Source organism: Canis aureus, chromosome 10 (assembly GCF_053574225.1).
Source record: "Canis aureus isolate CA01 chromosome 10, VMU_Caureus_v.1.0, whole genome shotgun sequence".
Lineage (NCBI taxonomy): Eukaryota > Metazoa > Chordata > Mammalia > Carnivora > Canidae > Canis > Canis aureus.
The window spans coordinates 1,956,601-1,977,707 of NC_135620.1; the positions used below are offsets into that span (position 1 = coordinate 1,956,601).

The window sequence follows — 21,107 nt, forward strand, 5'->3', positions numbered from 1 at the left end:
GAATACTACAACGTAGGGAACATAGTCACTACTATTGTAACGATGTCGTATGGTGACAGATGGCGACTGCACTTACTGTGGAGAGCTTTGAGTAATGTATGGAGTTGTTGAATCAATGTGTTTTACAGCTAAAACTAAGATAATGTTTTATGTTCATTATTCTTCAGTCAAAAACTGGTGCGTGTGAGGAGGTAACCTCTATGCTGGAGGAGGGAGTTGCTATTTGCAGGGAAACACCAGTGTTTACTGGGTTGATGGCAGGTCTGTTTTCTTTTTCTTTTTTAAAAAGACAGTTCTGTTTTTTTGTTTTTGTTTTTTGCTTTTAGATTTTATTTATTTATCTGAGAGAGAGCACTAGAGAGAAAGAGAGCAAGCACAAGTGGGGGGCAGAGGGAGACGGAGAAGCAGACTCCCTGGTGAGCAGGGAAGCCAATGTTGGGCTCCATCCTGGACCCTGAGATCATGACCAAAGGCAGATGCTTAACCAACTGAGCCACCCAGGCGCCCCAAAGTGACAGCTTTTTTGAACTATAGTTCACATAGATCTTATTTCTTCAAATACTTCTCAGTAAAACAGATGTTTGTTTACAAAGAGATTAATAAAAATATTTTTAACAGGAGCTTTGTGTGTGCTCATGTAGAACAATTACCAAATAGCAAAAGAAAAACCCAGGGTATAGGACATTGTATAGGAATGCTGCCATTTTTGTAAAAAGGAGAAAATAGATGTGCATATTTGTTCATGTTCAAAAATGGACCTGTAAGGATGACACAGTCCCTCTGGTACAGGCACTCGAGTGCCCATTGTGTGTGGAGGGACATATTATTGTATACATCTTATACCTCTTGAATTGTAGACAATATAGTGGATTTCTATTCAAAAAATAAGTGAAAAAAAAAGCCAGAATATGGCTGCCAATGACACAGGTCTATTCTGTATTGTTTCCAACCCAACTAGGTATATCTATCTATTAATTCCTGTACTAGTCAGCCAGAGTTAGCAAAGATTCGCTGGGTTTAAGGTTCCAGTACTTGAGAAGACTACTGTCCCTTCAGATACCAATTGCACTTGGGATTCCCAGGTCACTGGGACCTCCAATTGACTGTCTACGAATTTGAGGGTTCCTATAACTCCTTAAGGCTTCATAATGGTTTTAGAATGATTCACAGAAGTCAGAAAAGGTTTTTTATATACTACTACAGTTTTATTAAAAAGGATACATGATGGGTGAGATGTGAGAGAGTACACAGCTTCCATGCCTCTCCCTAGGGAATCAGGGCACATCAGCCTCCCAGAACATCAATGCAAACATCAACCAAGAAGACCACTTGAGCATTGGTAACCAAGATTTTGATTGAGGTTGAGGTTTCATTACATAGACAGGACTGGTCAAATCTTTGGCTACTTAATTGATCTCAATCTCCACCTGCCTTCTCCCCAGAGGTCCAGCTGACCCGAAGCCCCCATCCTCTATAACATGGTTGGTATTTCTGGCCAGCCACTGACCTGAAGCTGCTACCTAGGATCCCACCTGGAATCACTTCATTAGCATAATAAAGTCAACTCCTTTCACTCAGGAAATTCCCAGGGTTTCTGAAGCTCTGTGCCAGGAACCAGGGACAAGGACTAGATACACTCTTTATTAGACTTCACCCCCAGGGAGTTTGGGCTGTCCCAGGTTAACAGGGGGGACATGAGAGTCATTTTCCAGGACTCAGCCTGTGTTCTCTGATTCCAGATTCAGATTCTGCCTGGCCTGAAGGCTGGGGCCTGGTTAGAGTGTCCTCTTGGGGGTCACTGAGAAGCCTCCTGCCTGGAATCCTGTGCCCTCCTCTCACTCATGATTTCAAAAACACACAAAATCACTGTCCATGGTGCCTTTCAGTTTCACTTCCTGGCAATGCCTGTGTTTCTCAGAAAAGGAGCCCTCAGAACTTTCCTTTCACTTTCTGTTCCTGGAAATGCAGGGCTCTACAATGTGCTGGCTGCCTCTTTACTATTGGCCAAATTCCTGTGAGGGTGGAACAGAGGCCAGAGATTATTTAAATCCCACCAGCTCCTCACACACAGTTTAGACATTGCAAGTGACAGCTCTTTTATCTCTGCAGAGTGACCACACCAGCACACAGGACCTGTTCCAGTGCGAGGCCAGTCTGTGCAGAAGAGTGTTTCTGCCTTGGGCTGCAGGGAGCACTTCATCCAGGCTCTGCATTTTCTGCCCTGCCAGGGGAAACATTCAGAGCTCAACTCTGACACCAGAAGTCTCTTTTCTTTCAGGAGCTGGTAAGCAAGAAATCACTTTGGATAGAGTACAGATATAAACATAATATTATAGATCTGTAGGTGGAAGGGTGGAAGGGCCCCAATGCTTGATTTTTGGTGTTGTGCTCTTGAGAGGCTGAGGGCAGGATGTCCGGTGGGTGACAGTAAGACAGTTAGAAAATTTAACTAATGAGACATTTTCAGAGAGCAGTTTGAGAACAGGCTTTACTCCTGTGAACTGCAGAAGGATCATGTGAATGTCAGGGCTCTCAGTGCATAGGGGCTTTTCTCCAAGAGCTTCTGCCATCAGACATCCTCCATCTCATGCCTAAATACCTTTCCCTGTGGAGACAATGTATATATTATCTGTTAAAGAACAAAATTCAACTAAAGATTTTAAAGGACTGATTTTTTAAATTTAATGGTTCATGAATTAGGAAACATCCTATATAGCAAACAGAAAGGTGCTTCATTGTTCTATAGGAAATGAAATGTTTTTAAGGTAGAGAAGAAGAAAGAAATATCATTAGCACAGGGTGCATTGTGTTACTCAAGATCACTCTCCTAAAGAGAAGGAAATGGGTCTATCTGCAAATCCAGTGCTGATTAGGCAATTCTTACATTGGCTGATTAAAGTATACATTCCTGGAGGAGTGAATCCGTAGTTAGATTAGGTATTAGGTCTTGGTTTACTGAGTCGAGGCCTTAACTTAAGTGGCTCCTAAGGCCCTGTGACCCTGTGGCCCCATGGTCCTTCTTTTTCACAATTCCCCTACTTTGATCAGACTCTCAGCTTAACTCAGAGATATGATTAAAACATAGGATACTGATGCCACTTTCAGCTACTCTTCAATGGTTCTCACAGCTTTTTTTTTTTTTTTTTTTTTATCATTTGCATGGTATTCACATTCCATAATGTTTTTGCTTAATCTCTCTGATATTCACAGGTGATGACTTCGGGTTCACAACTTGGGTATCAGCCATCCTCTACATTCTTTTTATGATGTTCCAGTCTCAGGGAGATTAATTACTTGATGGTTAGCATCTGTGAAAACACATTTAAAACTTTTAAGAGCATACAATGCACCTAGTGGATTATTATGATTTTTAAAAACAGGATAATTTTCAATGATTAGAGTGCACTTTGGAGCCAGGATTCCCAAGACTCAAGTCCTCAAAATCAAATAAGTCAAAGAAAGATCCCATTGAAGGAGTCCTCTTTTTAAACTAAGTGGCTTGCTCAGTGATTTTATGTAGTCGTATTTCAACTTCCCCCGAAGTGTTAATCTGGATGCACCTGGTAAGGTTGGTCACAGTATAGACAGCTCTTGCTAAGCTAAAAGATAATCAGAGCCTGTTTTATTGTCAAGACAATCTTTGGCCAGAGACTCTAAGCATGTTTTTTGGGCATCTATTGTTTTAGGAATGGATTCTGCAATATCTTTTAGGTTACGAAAGGTTCTGGATTAAACAGTCATGTACATTTACTCTTAACTCGGGAAGTAGTGGCTCTGCAAGGGAAGCAAATTCTGAATCCTGAATGGACCACGGTTGGTCTATTTTCATTCATTTATGTAAATGAAGGGGATTCAACCAGTGAGATCTCTTAATTTGCTTATTATATATATTGTATATATATATATACAATATATATATACTATATATATTACAATATATATTATATATATTATATATATATATTGCTTATTATATATATATATTATATATATATTAGGGACAAGATTAGATTTTCTCTTAGCCTAAAATAAAAGGTTCTTTTAAATTCTGGAGTTTAACTCCTTTTTCTGAGCAATGGGTTCAGATGTACAGCTGAAGGCATTATATTTCCAGGACTATCCCAGAGTACAGGAAAAGAAAAGGAGAAAGGGTTTCACATTAGTTAAATTATGAAGACTTTATCTGTTGTCTTTGGTGAAAGCAGTCTGCCTCAATGTCAAGTTACTTAGCTTCTGCATCAATTTGATTTAGAAGTCTCTAGCATCTGTATAGGACCAGATGTCAGGTAAAGCCTTCTTTAGCTGTGAGATGAGTACCCAAGACTCAATACCTTCTAGTTTTGTAACAATGTCAGGGGTTGGCAGCACTTGGTAAGATCTTCGTCAATGGGGTTCAAATGCTGTGTTCTTCTGATGACAGTTCCAGAATATGGAGTCACCAGGCTCTTGACTATGACAAACAGGATCCTTTGAATTGGAATCTGGGAAGACTTCTTTAACCTGTTGATCACAGGCTTCGGTGAAAAACATTAGAGACTTTGCTATAGTTGGTCATGCTAGCACGAGACAACAAGGGATCAGCAGAAAGTTGTATATCAATGACATTAGTCTTCCAGTGACTATGTTGTGTGAAGTGAGTTTACATTACCCAAACAGAGTAATGCCAACATTCAACAAGTCCAAAGGCAATACCTTAGGGGCAGGGAAGTCATGTGTTTTTGGCTAGTTTAAAAAATTTAAGTTTAAGGGTCGCATTAGATCTCTCAAGCTTGCCTGATGATTGAAGGTGATAGGGCCAAACTTCCAAGAAGTTTGCAAGGTGTTTGTTTAGGCTCGTAAGATTTGTTCAATGAAACCGCTGTCAATTTACTGAAGATTGTGGAAGGTATATATAAGCTTCGTGGGAAACACAATTTAACAATTCCTTTGCTACCACGAGGGTATCAGCCTTTCAGCAGGAGAAAGCTTCAACTAATTGGGAACCACACATATATAAATAGAACATATTGATAACACATACGTGGTGGCAATTGAATAAAGACGAAGAGTGGGTATTCAAAAGTCCCAAAAAGAGGCAGGGTGAAGCCTCTGGGGGTTAAAGTAATTTTTTCAGGATAATGAGCCCGACAAGTCAGAAATTGCTGGTAGACTGTTTTCACAATTTTATACAAATCTCCTCTCAAATGTCTAGTCATAGTTTTAGTTATCTTAAATGAACTAACATGGGTGATGGGTTGAAAAAAAATGGGGTTTGACAGGGAGACAAGAAGAATTAAGTAGCTGTCTTATATTTCCTAAGTGCCTGTTTGTTCAACTTACAGCCATTGGTTACCCATCTTTTTTCCTCTGTGTCAGAAGCAGTGTTGCCCTGTTACCCTGACATCAGAATGACGAATATCTCGCAATGAGGAATCCGTTTTGCAGTAGTGGAATGGATATTATCCACATGTGCCACAATCTTTATAGATTCTTTTGGGGGCTGCCTTTGCGTGAATGTCAGCTGGAGCATTTTCCTGATATTCTTGGGGGTAGTTCTTTCAGTGTGAGCCTCAGTTTTGATGACAGCAATTGCAGAAGGTAGGAGAGTAATTACAAGTGATAACATTATACTAGGACATATCAAATTTCCAAGAATTTCACATAATTCCGGAACACTTACATACCTATACAAATACAACATAAAAGACAGGATTTTTGTTTTCTTTTTTTAAAAAGATTTTATTTGTTTATTCATGAGAGACACAGAGAGAGATGCAGAGACATAAGGAGAGGGAGAAGTAGGTGCCTTGCAGGGAGCCTGATGTGGGACTCGATCCCAGAACTCTGGGATCACACCCTGAGCCAAAGACAGACGCTCGATTGCTCAACCACTCAGGAGTCCCAGGATTTTTGTTTTCTAGGAAGATCTCTTAAATGGTAAGAGAAATTTTACCACCTGTTACTAAAAGTAGATCAAATGTTAGAAAAGCAGACAAAATTTGTCCTTTTAACAAATAGGAAATGAAATTCTATTTTGCACCAGTTTATATTTGCATTAAATGTATTCATTCAAATGTTAGTCAGTCCTGATCGTAAATAAAATTCCTTTCTAAGGATTCCTTTTTCACAATTTTTGTACAACTTTCTTTTGCCTAAAGAAAAAAGTACATCTCTGGGTCATGTATATTTTTTAACAAAAAGCAACACTTTTTGTTTTTTTGTTTTTGTTTTTAAAGTAGGCTCCATACCCAACATGGGGCTTAAACTCATGACCCTGAGATCAAGAGTCTCATTCTCTTTGGACAAAAGCCAGGTGTCCCGATTTCATTTTTTTTTAACCAAAAGCGCATGCCCAACTTTACTTTCATTCAAAGATGTTTCTTTTTTCTATTTTTAGTTGCTTTGACCACATACATTAATTAGAGTTCCTAACCCTTAGAAACTTTAATTTCTAGGGAAAATTAAGTAGTAAGCAAGAGTAAACGCTCTGTTAGATTAGTGTTCTTTAGACTGGCAAATTTACAAATACACGTCATAACTTCTAGAAACATGTCTTTTTATAGTACAACTGTCAATATAGCATACCAAGAAAGTTTGCCAACAGACCTGCATTTATCTTTAGTTTCTCAGGAATAAGCCAAAATTAGGTAAACATGATTAGCAATTAATATTTCATTATTTTATTTTATTTGTAAATGATCTAAATATTTACTGAATTTAACTTAAATCACTACTGATTCTAATTCAGTGAAACTTTAAAGTTTTAGTTTATTAAAAGGCTTTTGGAAATTATTTCAAATTAACTTCAAATTTTTAAAAATTTAATTTACATATATTTAATTTAATAGTTTTTAAAAATTGTGTTTAGATTACTCATAAAATGAGTAATCAATTATTCTCCCAAGCTACTTTTTATTTTTATTTTATTAATTTCTACTGTTTTTTATTTTAACTCCAGTACAGTTAACATGCAGTGTTATATTAGTTTCAGGTGTATGATATGATTTAACACTTCTTAATTACTCAGTGCTCATCATGATAAGGGAATGAAGTACTCTTAATCCCCTTCACCTATTTCACCTTTTCCTGACCCACCTCCCCTCTGGTATATCCATTAGTTGTTCTCTATAGTTAAGAGTCTGTTCCTTGTTTTGTTTATTTCTCTTTTTTATTCCCTTTGTTAATTTGTTTTGTTTCTAAAATTCCACATATGAGTGAAATCATATATTTGTCTATCACTAACTGACTTATTTCCCTTAACATTATAGTCTCAGTTCTATCCATATCATAGCAAATAGCAAGATTTTGTTATTTTTAAAGAATATATATACATACATATATATACATATATATTTCTTCTAACATATATACATATACATATACATATCTTCTTTACTCCTTCATCTATCAACAGACATTTGGGCTGTTTCCATAATTTGGCTGTTGTGAATAATACTGCTATAAACATAGGTGGACACATATCTTTTTAAATTAATCTTCGTGTATTTCTTTGGGTAAACACCCAGTAGTCAAATTACTGGATTGTAGGGTAGTTCTACTTTTAACTTTTTGAGGAAACTCCATACTGTTTTCTACAGTGGCTGCACCAGTTTGCATTCCCACTAACAGTGCTTTTTTCTCCACATCTTCACCAACACCTGTTGTTTCTTGTGTTTTTTATTTTAGCCTTTCTGTCAGCTGTGAGGAGATAACTCATTGTGATTATCATTTGCATTTCCCTGCTGGTAAGTGATAATGAATATATTTTCATGTATCTGTTGGACACTGTATGTCTTCCTGGAGAAATATCAATTCATATCTTCTGCCCATTCATGAATTGATTATTTGTTTTTGGAGTGTTGAGTTTTATAAGTTCTTTATGTATTTTGGATACTAACCTTTTATTGGAAATATCATTTTCTAGTATCATTTCCCATTTAGTAGGTTGTCTTTTAGTTTTGTTGATTGTTTCCTTTGCTGTGAGAAGCTTTTTATTTGGATGAAGTCCCAATATTTTATTTTTGCTTTTTTTTCCCTTTTACCTCAGAAGTTGTATATGTAATAATATTGTTATGGCTGATGTCAGACATTACTGCCTATGTCTTCTTTTACAGGTTTTATGGTTTAACATTGCACACTTAGGTCCTTAATGCATTTTTAGTTTATTTTTGTGTATGGCATAAGAAAGTAGTCCACATTCATTCTTCTGCATGTTGCTGTCCAGTTTTCTGAATAGCATTTGTTGACGAGGCTGCCTTTTTCCATTGGATATTCTTTCCTGCTTTTATAATACTAATTGACCATATAATTGTGAGTTTGTTTCTGGGCTTTCTATTCTGTTCTACTGATCTGTGTATCTATTTTTATGTCACTACCATACTGTTTTGATTACTACAGTTTTGTAATAGAATTTGAAATCAGGAATTAGGGATTTTCATTGGGTGTAAAGTAAATTAATTCCCTATAAGTATTTTTGAGGTAGTGAGAGAGAGCATAAGGGGGCTAGGAAGAGAGAGAAGCAGGCTCCCTGCTTAGCAGGGCTTCATCCCAGGACCCTGAGATCATGACCTGACCTGAAAGCGGACATTTAACTGATTGAGCCAACCAGGTGCCCCTCCCTATCAGTTTTTATCGTCGTTTATCAATTTCACTGAATCATTAAATGTCAAGTCCCTAATTAACTGTGCAAAGTGATGTTCACAATTTGGATGACTCTACCAGGACAGTGAAAGCACATGTAATTATGTTTTTGCATTAATTCAAGTTTTGGATAATTTTTAATAGTTTAATGGAAGTAATAATTGGTGCATGATAGAAAATTTCATTTTCTTCCAAGCTTTGTGTTAAGACCATTGAGTGACCTCCTAAGCTTATTATAATTACTGCTATATAAATTCTGTAATCAGAAAACTCCTTAAATCTTAGCCTGAGCTTTGAGCTGTACAATGAAAAATCAGAAATGTATTTATAGCATATATATTTAAAAACACAGTATATAAATCGTTTTCTTCTGTAATCAGATATGTCTTGATGTCTGCATTGTAAGACTGTGGAATATATTTTTAATTTCCAAAATAGCAAAATTTATTAGCTGCATCAGACCCTATCTACCCTATTAGGATCTCCCAGGGGGAGCAAAACACTACCCTATCCAAATTTCAGTTGAATTGATATGGCTTCTTGCATACTCTCCTTCATTACCTTGAAACTGGCCTTATTATAGTGACTTGTGTTATCAATGATATTCTGGGAATTCTGAGGTTGGGGGTGAAAGCCTTGCAGCTTCCATATGGATCGCCCACGTAGTGTTTCTGAGAGCTGTGCTCTGCCACGTGAGAGGATTTGGAGAGGCCACAAATAGGTATCTTAGCTGGCAGTGCTGGCAGAGTTTGCCTTCCAGCCATGCCAGCCTGGGCCCCATAAACATGAGTGAAGCGATCCTGGACCTTCTATACCACTTATTTGCAACTAAACATCATGCAGTGACTGCCATTGATGCTGCCTGGAGCAGCTCAGCCCTGTTTGAGTTCTGACCCACAGAATTATAGGATGTAGTGGCCTGTTCCTTGTTTTAACCAAGTTTTGAGTAGTTTGTTTTGCAGAAATAGGTTATTTAAGTAATTGTAGATACTAAGTAGGCTGTAGATGGTAAGGTCATGTGAAGATTAGAAAGTTACTATCCACTACCAGTTTATAACTGGAAGAGTCCTCTGAGGTTCAAGGACTTCCTCCTACTGGTCCAGGTTAAGGAGAAAAAAGAGAGACACTAAGTCCCATGAACTCAAGGTCTTAGAATCAAAAGTCCTTCAATAGAGAATAAGAACCAACAGCTGTTGCTCCCCAAACATCTTCATTGGAAAAAAAGAGGAGTGGGCTAGAGCTCAGAATGGTGTAGGGAAACCATACTTTGTGGCCCTAGAGTGAAGGGAAGAGATTGTCCCATAAGTGTGATATTATTCATGAAGAGGATGTTATGAAAGCTCAACCTGGACCTGCCTGGCAGGCCTGGGAAATGTCATATTTTTTAAGCTTTATATTTATTCTAGGGAGTTCCCTTATTTTCCAAAACTTGTACTGTTTTTCCCACCAATTCTCACATTTTATTTTTCCAAGATTTTTTGTTGTTGTTGTTCTCTGAATGATTGCTATGTATAGCCTCTAAGTTTTGTGAACAAAATTGTCAACCAGCTGCTATTTACTGAGAGGATACTATGTGCCAGGCAATGATTTCAGGGTAGGGATATAATTTCTTATCTCTCTAACACTAATGAGAAGCTTTTTGCCTACTCCCTCATTTGCCTCTGATATCTCTGAGTTGCAACAGCCTTGCAGTCTGTGCAGATGTCTCAGCTTTTCACTGCATCTGTATCTTTGGGGCAAATCCCCAGTACAGCAACTGCTGGGGCAGTAGGGGGGCTCTAGTTTTAGCTCCTTGAGGAACCTCCACACAGTTTTCCATAGTGGCTGCACCAGTTCACATTCCCACCAACCATGCAAGAGTGTTCCCCTTTCTCCACATCCTCTCCAACATTTGTTGTTTCCTATCTTGTTAATTTTCCCCCTTCTTACTGGTGTGAGGTGGTATCTCATTGTAGTTTTGATTTGTATTTCCCTGATGGCCAGTGATGCGGAGCATTTTCTCATGTGCATGTTGGCCATGTCTATGTCTTCCTCTGTGAGATTTCTGTTCATGTCTTTTGCCCATTTCATGATTGGATTGTTTGTTTCTTTGCTGTTGAGTTTAATAAGTTCTTTATAGATCTTGGATACCAGCCCTTTATCTGATATGTTATTGCAAATATCTTCTCCCGTTCTGTAGGTTTTCTTTTAGTTTTATTGACTGTTTATTTTGCTGGGCAGAAGCTTTTTATCTTGATGAAGCTCCAATAGTTCATTTTGGCTTTTGTTTCCCTTGCCTTCATAAATGTCTCTTGCAAGAAATTTCTGTGGACAAGTTCAAAAAAGGGTGTTGCCTGTGTTCTTCTCTAGGATTTTGATGGCTTTTTGTCTCACATTTAGATCTTTCATCCATTTTGACTTTATCTTTGTGTAAGGTGCAAGAGAATGGTACAGTTTCATTCTTGTGCTCGTGGCTGTCCAATTTTCACAGCACCATTTACTGAAGAGACTGTCCTTTTTTCCAGTGGAATAATTCCTGCTTTGTCAAACATTAGTAGACTAGAGAGTTGAGGTCCATTTCTGGGTTCTCTATTCTGTTCCATTGATTTCTGTGTCTGCTTTTGTGCCAGGACCACACTGTCTTGATGATCACAGCTTTGTAGTAGAACTTGAAATCCGACATTGTGATGCCCCTGGCTCTGGTTTCCTTTTTCAATATTTCCCTGGCTATTTGGGGTCTTTTCTGATTCCACACAAATTTTAAGATGATTTGTTCCAACTCTCTGAAGAAAGTCCATGGTATTTTGATAGGGATTAGACTGAACGCATAAATTGCCCTGGATAGCATACACATTTTCACGATGTTTATTCTTCAAATCCATGAGCATGGGATATTTTTCCATCTCTTTGTGTCTTCCTCAATTTCTTTCAGAAGTGTTCTGTAGTTTTTGGGGTATAGATCCTGTATATCTTTGGGTAGGTTCATTCCTAGGTAACTTATGCTTTTGCATGCAAATGTAAATGGGATTGACTCCTTAATTTCTCTTTCTTCAGTCTCATTGTTAGTGTATAGAAATGCCACTGACTTCTGGGCATTGTTTTGTATCCTACCACATTGCTGAATTGTTGTATGGGTTCTAGCAATCTTGGGGTGGAATCCTTTGGGTTTTCTACGTACAGTATCATGTAATCTGCAAAGAGGGAGAGTTTGACTTCTTTGCCAATTTGAATGCCTTTTATTTCTTTTTGTTGTCTGACTTCTGAATCTAGGACTTCTAGTACTATGTTGAATAGCAGTGGTGAGAGTGGACATCCTGTTGTGTTCTGGATCTTAGGGGAAATGCTTTCAGTGTTTCCCCGTTGAGAATGATATTTGCTGTAGGCTTTTCATAGATAGCGTTTAAGATGTTGAGGAATGTTCTCCTTATCCCTACACTCTGAAGAGTTTTGATCAGGAATGGATGCTGTATTTTGTCAAATAGATGCATTCTCTACATCTATTGAGAGGATCATATGGCTGTTTTTCTTCTCTTGTTGATGTGATCTATCACGTTGATTGTTTTACGAGTGTTGAACCAACACTTGCATCCTAGGGACAAATCCCACGTGGTCATGGTGAATAATCTTTTTAAAGTACTGTTGATCCTATTGGCTAGTATCTTGTTGAGAATTTTTGCACTTGTGTTCATCAGGGATATTGGTCTCCTTTTTGGTGGGGTCTTTGTCTGGTTTTGGAATCAAGGTGATGCTGGCCTCATAAAACGGGTTTGGAAGTATTCCTGCCCCTTCTATCTTTTGGGCAGTTTTAGTAGAATAGGTATTGTTTCTTTTTTACAAGTTTGATAGATGGCAGCCTGGGTCCCTTAGCGGTTTAGCGCCACCCTCAGCCCAGGCCATGATCCTGGAGACCCGGGATTGAGTCCCTCCCTGCATGGAGGCTGCCTCTCCCTCTGCCTGTGTCTCTGCCTCTCTCTGTGTGTATCTCTCATGAATAAATAAATAAAATCTTTTTTAAAAAGTTTGATAGAATTCCCCTGGGAAGCCATCTGGCTCTGGACTTTGTGTCTTGGGAGGTTTTTGATGACTGCTTCAATTTCCTCCCTGGTTATCAGCCTGTTCAGGTTTTCTACTTCTTCCTGTTCCAGTTTTGGTAATTTGTGGTTTTCCAGAAATGCATCCATTTCTTCTAGATTGCCTAATTTATTGGTATATAGCATGCTCATAATATTTTTTTAAAATCATTTGTATTTCCTTGGTTAAGTTGTGATCTTTCCTTTCTCATTCATGCTTTTATTAATTTGAGTCTTCTCTTTTGTTTTTAATAAGGCTGGCTAATGGTTTATCTCTCTTATTAATTCTTTCAAATAACCAACTCCTGGTTTTGTTGATCTGTTCTGCTATTCCTCTGGTCTCTATTTCATTGAGTTCTGCTTGAATCATTATTAACTCTCTTCCTCTGTGTGGTGTAGGTTTTATTTGCTGTTCTTTCTCCATTTCCTTTGGGTGCGAGGTTAGCTTGTATATTTGAGTTTTTTTCCATTTTGTTGAGGGAGGCTTGTATTTCCCTCTTAGGACTGCTTTTGCTGTATCCCAAAGATGACAGAGTCATCTTTCAGTGGGATGCTCTTTAACCTCCACGTGTTTGAGTGTATTTCAAATTTCTTTTTGTGATTGAGTTCTATTTTCAAAGCACTGTGGTCAGAAAATACACGGAGAGAATCCCAATCTTCTGGTATCAGTTGAGACCTGATTTGTGACCCAATATGTCATTTATTTTGAACAAAGTTTCATGTGCACTTGAGAAGAATGTGTATTCAGTTGTGTTGGATGCAAAGTTCTGTATATAACTGTGAAATCCATCTGGTCCAGTGTATCATTCAAGGCCCTTGTTTCCTTGGTGATGTTGTGCTTAGAAGATCTGTCATTTGCAGAAAGTGCCGTGTTGAAGTCTCCTACTATTAGTGTATTATTATTAAAATATGTCTTTACTTTGGTTATTAATTGATATACTTGGCAGCTCCCATATTAGGGGCATGAATATTCATGATTGTTAGGTCTTCTTGTTGGATAGATCCTTTAAGTATGATATAGTGCCCCTGTTCATCTCTTACTACAGTCTTTGGGATCAACTTTATCTGATATGAGGATGGCTACCCAAGCTTTCTTTTGAGGACCATTTGAATGGTAAATGGTTCTCCAACCTTTCATTTTCATGCTGTAGTGTCCTTAGGTCTAAAATGTAGACAACCAATAGATGGGTCTTGCTTTTTTTATCCAGTCCAAATCCCTGCTTCTTTTGATGGGATCATTTATCCCATTCAAGTTCAGAGTAACTATTGAAAGATATGAATTTAGTGTCATCGTAATACTACTCAGTCCCTGTTTTTCTGGATTATTTCTTTGCGCTTCCTCTTTCTTTTCCAGGGTCTCCCATATTATTTCTTGCAGATCTGGTTTGGTGGTCATATATTCTTTCAGTTTCTGCCTATCTTGGAAGCTCTTTATCTCTCCTTCTATTCTGAATGAGAGCCTTTCTGGATGTAGTATTTGTGGCTGCATATTCTTCTCATTTAGTACCTTGAATATATCCTTCCAGCCCTTTCTGGCCTGCCAGGTGTCTGTGGAGAGATCTTCTGTTAATATGATATTTCTCCCCATATAAGTTAAGAATCTCTTGTCTCTTTCTGCTTTGAGGATTTTCTCTTTATCTTTGGAATTTGCAAGTTTCACTATTAAATGTCATGAGGTTGAATGGTTTTTATTGATTTTGAGGCGGGACCTCTCTATTTCGTGGATCTGAATGCCTGTTTCTTTCTCTAAATTAGGGAGGTGCTCAGTCTGATTTGTTCAAATATGCTTTCTGGCCCTCTCTCCCATGCAGCGCTCTCTGGAACCCCAATTATATGTAGATTTTTTTCTTCTGAGGCTATCATTTATTTTCCTTAACCTTTCCTCAGGGTCTTTTAACTGTTTTTCTCTTTTTTCCTCAGCTTCCTTCCTTGATATCAACTTGTCTTCTATGTCACTCACTCTTTCTTCTACCTCATTAGCCCTCATTTTTAGGACCTCCAGTTTGGATTGCGTCTAATTTAATTGTTTTTTAAATTTTGGGCTGATTAGATCTAAATTCTACAGTCATGAGGTCTCTTGAATCCTTTATGCTTTTTTCTAGAGCCACCAGTAGCTTTGTAATTGTGCTTCTGAATTGGCTTTCTGACATCTAATTGCAATCCATATTCTCTAACTCTGTGGCAGAGAGTACTGTTTCTGCTTCTTTCTTTTGTGGTGAGTTCTTCCTTCTAGTCATTTTGTGTAGTGCACAGTGGCTGTATGAGTGGGCTGAGTCAAGAATATCCTCCACAACCTCAGTAAATTTCACCCTAGATGATACTGACGAGGTCAGAGACCAGAAATTGCAAAAAAAGATCATAATGAAATAAAACAAATGGACCACTGAAGTGAAAAACAAATTTTAAAACAAAGTAGTAAAAATTAAAAGGCCAAGAATCCCAAAGAGGAAGAAAAATGAAAAGAAAAAAAGGAAGAGAAAAAAGTAAAGAGGAAAAAAAAGGAGAAGAAAAAAGGGAGGGATTGGGAGATGGTGGTGGTGACAACATTGTAGTGGAGGGAGAATGTAGTCCACCTGAGGGGTCCCAGTTGGTGAATCTCTTGGTTCTGAGTATATTAAGTTCTGTATGTTAGAATATGCTGAGTCCCAAATTGATATATACCAGAAATACTCATAGAAAGCCCCAACATAAAACATAAATGAGATAAAAGAGGGGGAGGGCAAATGGGAATGAAGAGAGAATATAATCTCACAGAGTGAACCAGTATGGTATACCACTTGGTTCTGGGTGCATGCTGGTCATGTTTTAGAAGGTATTAACTTCTGCCACTGTAGAACAAAATGACAAAGGGAAAACACAAAAGAAAAGAAAACAAAAAAACCCATCTCATATATCTCCCAAAAATAAGTTGGGTATTTTGAAGAGAATCTGGACATGGAAAATATATCTAAGACCTGTAATTGTACAAGTATGAAAGTCTAAAAGGAAGAAACTTAAAAATGAGGAGGTGGTAAAATATTGTAGTTAAGGTGGAAAAAGAGAAAAACATTGGAAATTTGTAGTCTGATATAAAAACGAGTTGTACTGGAAAAAGGAAAGAAAAAAGGAGGGGTACCCTCTGGTTCTATTTATGGTAAATCCCTGGAACTTTCCAGCATTGCTTGGTCAAGAACTTCTTCTTCCCCTGTTCTTCCAGCTGGCGTTCTGGAGGAAGGGTCTGCTGTGCTGATTCTCAGGTATCTGTGCCTGGGGTGATACCGCATCCCCTGCCTGGTGCAGGGCTCTACGGGAGCCGTGAGGCCTGTGTTCCCTGGTGGCCCTGCCTCTCCCAGGCACAGGGTGAAATGAGGAGGAACAACAACAATGCCGGCGGCCTGATTTCCAGCTCTGGAGTCAGCTCCCCACTAGTTAACTAATGCAGTCTCCCAGTCCACGCTGGCCTAGATGCCCCCAGGTTGGTGCAGGTGTGCTGATCTGCACAGCTTGCAAGGCGCCCAGCGGCAGGAGAGTTTTCACTGTCCTGTGCCCTCCCCGCCTCCACCTGTCCCGGGGGAAGTGCAGGATTGTGGGCTTTGTCTGCTTGGCGCCCCGGGATCTAGGCCCTGTGCTGCTGGAATCGTGCTTCTGGGGCCTGAGGCTCCTGAAGGCATCATGATGCAACACTTCTGTCTGGAGCCGCCTGCCTAACCAACCGGCTTTTCCCAGATGCCCTGCCTAGTGCGCGCTCCAGCTCTTTACCGAGATTGGCCCATGGTGTGTGGTGAGCTCTCCCTGGGGTGCACTTCCTCTATTAGTGAGTCCGTGAAACTGGAAGCTTCACTGCCCCTCCCGCTATTCTGCCCGATTTCCCTGCTAAGTGCTTTTCCATCCCGGAAGAATCCGGTGCAGATTTTTTAAAGTTCCTGCTTCTTCAGGCGGGGTTTTCCTGTCCTGGGGGCTCTCACTGCCAGCTTTAGCTTGGCTCCTCCTGGTGCACCCCCACCTTGATTCTTTTTTATTTTTTTCCACCTTCCTACCTTGCTAGAAGTGAAAACCCTTCTCTCTATAGCATTCCAGCTGTTCTCTCTTTAAATCTCAGGTCGAATTTGTAGGTGTTCAGGATGGTATGAAGGCTAGGTAAGTTGGTGGGGCCAGGTGAGTTGAGGACCCCTTCTCCGCCATCTTGCCCCATGCCCAGTCTTTAGGTATTCTCATTCCAGAATGTTTCTTCAGCCTGAGGCAGCCAAGAGCTCTGTCTTTCTTGCTTGTATCCAGGTTTGCCCTGTGTGCTCTGAGACTCACTGCACTGGTACTGAGGCAAAATTGACCAAGAACAGCAGTACCAGCAGAGTGTGTTGGTGTGAGACTTAGAGTAAGTAGGTTAGGCAAGCAGTGTGGGCACTCTTGAAGATCGTTATTGCCATTTGCTGAAGATCATTATTGCTGAGGGGTGGGGAATGGGAATGGCACCAGCCAGCTCTTTTGGAGGAAGGGTCTGCTGTTGCTGTTGCAAGGAAGGGGTCTCCTTGCTTGTTGCTCTCAGGGAAACACTCTCAGAGGAGCTAATAATCTCCCCCGTGTGTCCCAGGAGTTTTTCAGATTTCTTTTTTTATGTTGTCTGTCTCTGGTTTGTTTGTCTGCCTTCTCTCCAGGAGCAGCAGAGTGTACTCTTGGCTCTATCCCAGCCAACCCTGTTGACATTTAAAACTCCAAACTTTAGGGATGTTTTGTGGCTGGGAGCCTGTGCTGGTCTTCTGGGGAGGGTCTTTTCTCACAGGGACTGATGGAGGCAGATTTGTTGGAGATGGGCAATCATGACAGTGTGCAGGGGCAAGGTGACTATGCAGCCAGTGTTAGGGAGAAACCACTCTGAGCAAGTGGCTCTGCATCTATCCTGAGGGGTGAGGAAGGAAAATGGGGTCTGTTCACTCTTTTGTCCCCTAGAGGCATCTCTGTGAACTCTACCTCTCATAGATGCACTCCAAGAAGAGTGAACAATCTCTCCTTCACATGCCTTAGGCCTTCCTCAGATCACACCATCTAACCCCAGGTTGTCTGCCTGCCTTCTCTCCAGGAATAGGGCAGTGCCCTCAGGTCTCTAACCCAGGGAAGCCTATCAACTTTTAAAAGTCCAGTCTTCATGTCCCACTGGTTGCAAAAACTCATGAAAATAAGCCCCTCTCATTTTTCTAGCATATGGCTTTGGGGAAGCATTCTCCTTTCTCTCTTGCCTTTCTCCATGACCAGGACTGCCTTCTCTCTGCAGCACCCATGATCCAGTTGTGTTTGAGGGAGGAGGCCAGCTTAGGGTCCTTCTACAAAGCCACCATCTTAGCTCCCCCTTCCCCAGTACTTCACTTATAACTGAAACTTTGTACTTTTTGACCACTTATTCCAATTCACCCTCCTCTCACCCTCTGCCTCTGCCTCTCCATGAGCCTGACTCTTTTTCTATAAATTTATGTCATTTTAGTTTTAGATCCCATATATCAGTTAGATCATGCAGTATTTGTCTCTCTCTGTCTGATTTATTTTACTTGGCACAATACTTTCAGGGTACATCCATTTCATTACAAATGATAGAATTTCCTCATTTTCTATGGTTGAGTAATATGTTTAATTTTTGACAACCTATTGAACAGTTTTCCAGACGCTTGCTGTTTCTTTTTTTTTTTTAAGGTTTTATTTTTAACTAATCTCCACACCCAACATGGGGCTCAAACTCATAGCTGCAAGATTAAGGGTCTCGCCTTCTACTAACTGAGCCAGCCAGGTGCCCCAAGGCTTTCTGTTTCTAATCTAAGTGCTGTTGCAGTGAGTTGGGATCTGATACCCTCAGTTTGGTATAACAAATCTGATGATCCTCTGCCACCCTGTGCACTTGGTCTTCCTAACTCCCCTGCCTTTCCTATTTCTGCAGGTCACTCCACTGATCAGAGACATGACACAGCCCAACCATTCCCTTCACATCCCGTTATCTACATCCTTCACATCTATTGTTCCATACAATATGGGATGGACAGTCTTACCTAAGGCAACTGCCACAAACATTGAAAAGGCATTGGGAGATGGGAAGTTGCTAGAGGTGGTCTCTATGATTAGGGAGACCCTAGAGACAGTATCCAGTGCCCCAGTAAGCATTGCAGTGACTGGGGATTCTGGCAATGGCATGTCCTCCTTCATCAATGCACTGCGGGAAATTGGGCATGATGAGAAGGACTCAGCTCCCACTGGGGTGGTAAGGACCACCCAGGTTCCCACTTGCTACTCTTCCTCCCATTTTCCCTACATGGAACTATGGGATCTACCTGGAACAGGGACAGGCACCCAAAGCTTGGAGAACTATCTGGAGAAGATACATTTTAGCCAGTATGACCTTTTCATCATCATTGCATCTGAACAGTTCAGCATGAATCTTGTGAAGCTTGTCAAAGCCATCCAAAGACAGGGGAAAAGGTTCTACATTGTCTGGACCAAGCTGGACAGGGACCTCAGCACACGTGTCCTTCCAGAGGAACAAGTCCTGCAGAATATATGGGAGAATATCCAGGAAACTCTCCAGAAAGTAGGAGTGTGTGAACCCATCATATTCCTGGTCTCCAGCTTTGAGCCCTTATTGCATGACTTCCCAGAGCTTAGGGACACCTTGAACAGGGACATTTCTGATATCAGATACTGTGGTCCCCTAGAGAACCTGTCTGACACCTGTGAAAAGATCATTAATGACAAAGTGACTTCTTTTCAGGAGCAAATAGGCTCAAAGACTTTCCAGGACATCCTGGGCATCCAGGATGAAGATGATCTGGGGCAGTGTCTGATAGCCTACCACTTGTTCTTTGGTGTGGATGATAAGTCTCTCCAGCAGGTGGCCCAGAGTATGGGGAAACCCATGGAGGAGTACAGGGCCATTATGAAGTCTCAGGATGTGCACACTGTCCTCACCGGGGACTGGGCATTATCTTGCATGAATTGTAAAACAGCATCTTACTTATATTCGATTCTGAGTTATATCCCGTTCTTAGGTGATACTGTTATCAACTACCTGAGAGTGTGGAAACACAGACACTTCCTTGAAATAGTTGCCAAGGACACCAGAAGCATTGTGAAGAAAATCCTGACAGACTCCATCATCTGAAGAGTTGACATCATCAGACTCCTTCTGGAGGGAAGTCAGGACATCTGGGGTCCTCTCCTCACACTGTATCCTTTCTGAATTCTCAGTCAAGCTCATTATTTCCACTTTCATTGGTTCCAAGTTCCTCAAGGCAAATGAACTGACTTGTTCATTTTGAACCCATGCCAGGAAATGCTAAAATATGTTCTACTTCTTGTCACTTATTAAACAAGCTGGATTCAAAGGTGAAAGAATTTACTCTGTGACAGTTTCATTCTGACATTCCCTTATCACTTAACATTAACACCCTTTCTCCAAGCCCTCTTGGTTTCCCATGTCCCTTCAGTTCTCACTTCTCAGTCCATGGACTCACAAAGACATGCCCAGAGGCAGAGGGGAGAACATCCTTTGGGATTTTTCTTTTGGGGAAATATGATGGAGAATGTGTGTTCTGCTATTCTTTGAAAAGTATCCAAGGCTGAGAGCCAAGATCAGTCTGGTATCCTGCAAAGCTCTGTCCTAATACTTTTCCTCAGCAATTGCACAAAACACATATACAGAAAAGGATACAGGAAATGGACACAATGGCCACAGTTACTGGGATTGGAAAACTGTTGAATGCATAAGCAAAACTGACTATTGTAAGTAGTAACACTGCCTCCCACACACACCTTCCAAGAATTCATGCCCTTCACATGCACATGCCCATGGTGGGCCTGTAATAAGAAGTAGTACCTGTTAGATAATATGTCTTATGAATAAATATTTGTCAACTTAAAGTTACCTGCTATGTTGTATTCTTTGCCAAATTATTTCCTATGTTGGTCAAAGGAAACTAAATTTGGTCATCAGCATTGAGGAAAATAACCCATTTCTAATGATCTTACTATTTATACAATTATCCCAGCCTATAGAGACACTAAGGAAATTCCCCTATTGGAAATCACTTCAGACCTTAGTTCTAGATTTTCCCCATACTGTGTATATATATATTTTTTAACTGTTTTTTTTTATAACCGACTTTTTACAATGACATTTGAAACCTCACTCTCCACACCAAAAGTAACATAATCTGGTTCTCACTTTGGAATCATTGATTCTTCACAAGAGCAAATCTCCCTTCCTGCATCATTCACCATCAACCCCTTGACCTTACTTTATTTACCTAGAAGGATTACACACAGAAAGGAATCTAATCAGAATTTGGTGGACATGTTGGAACTACACCACTGTGTAAAATTTTGGTCATTAAATCTTTGGAACTGAAAGCAGAAGATGATTAAAGAAATCTTGGACAAAAGAAAGAAAGGAATGAAGAAGTGGCACAGTGTGATTTTATCATACGA

General features: G+C 39.9%; 1 protein-coding gene across 2 annotated transcripts; it reads left to right on the forward strand.

Annotated features, from left to right (window-relative positions):
• The first annotated feature begins 1,886 nt into the window (after nucleotides 1-1,886).
• On the forward strand, nucleotides 1,887-20,540 carry LOC144321562 (immunity-related GTPase family M protein-like). 2 transcript variants are annotated; one of them, XM_077910930.1, is made up of 3 exons: nucleotides 1,887-2,284; nucleotides 7,666-7,724; nucleotides 18,568-20,540. In XM_077910930.1, exon 3 carries the CDS (start codon nucleotides 18,589-18,591, stop codon nucleotides 19,780-19,782), a length of 1,194 nt encoding a protein of 397 aa, XP_077767056.1. In that variant the 5' UTR covers nucleotides 1,887-2,284; nucleotides 7,666-7,724; nucleotides 18,568-18,588; the 3' UTR covers nucleotides 19,783-20,540. The 2 variants fall into 2 exon arrangements, with proteins under 2 accessions (XP_077767056.1, XP_077767057.1); XM_077910931.1 differs by lacking the exon at nucleotides 7,666-7,724.
• The last annotated feature ends 567 nt before the right edge of the window (nucleotides 20,541-21,107 follow it).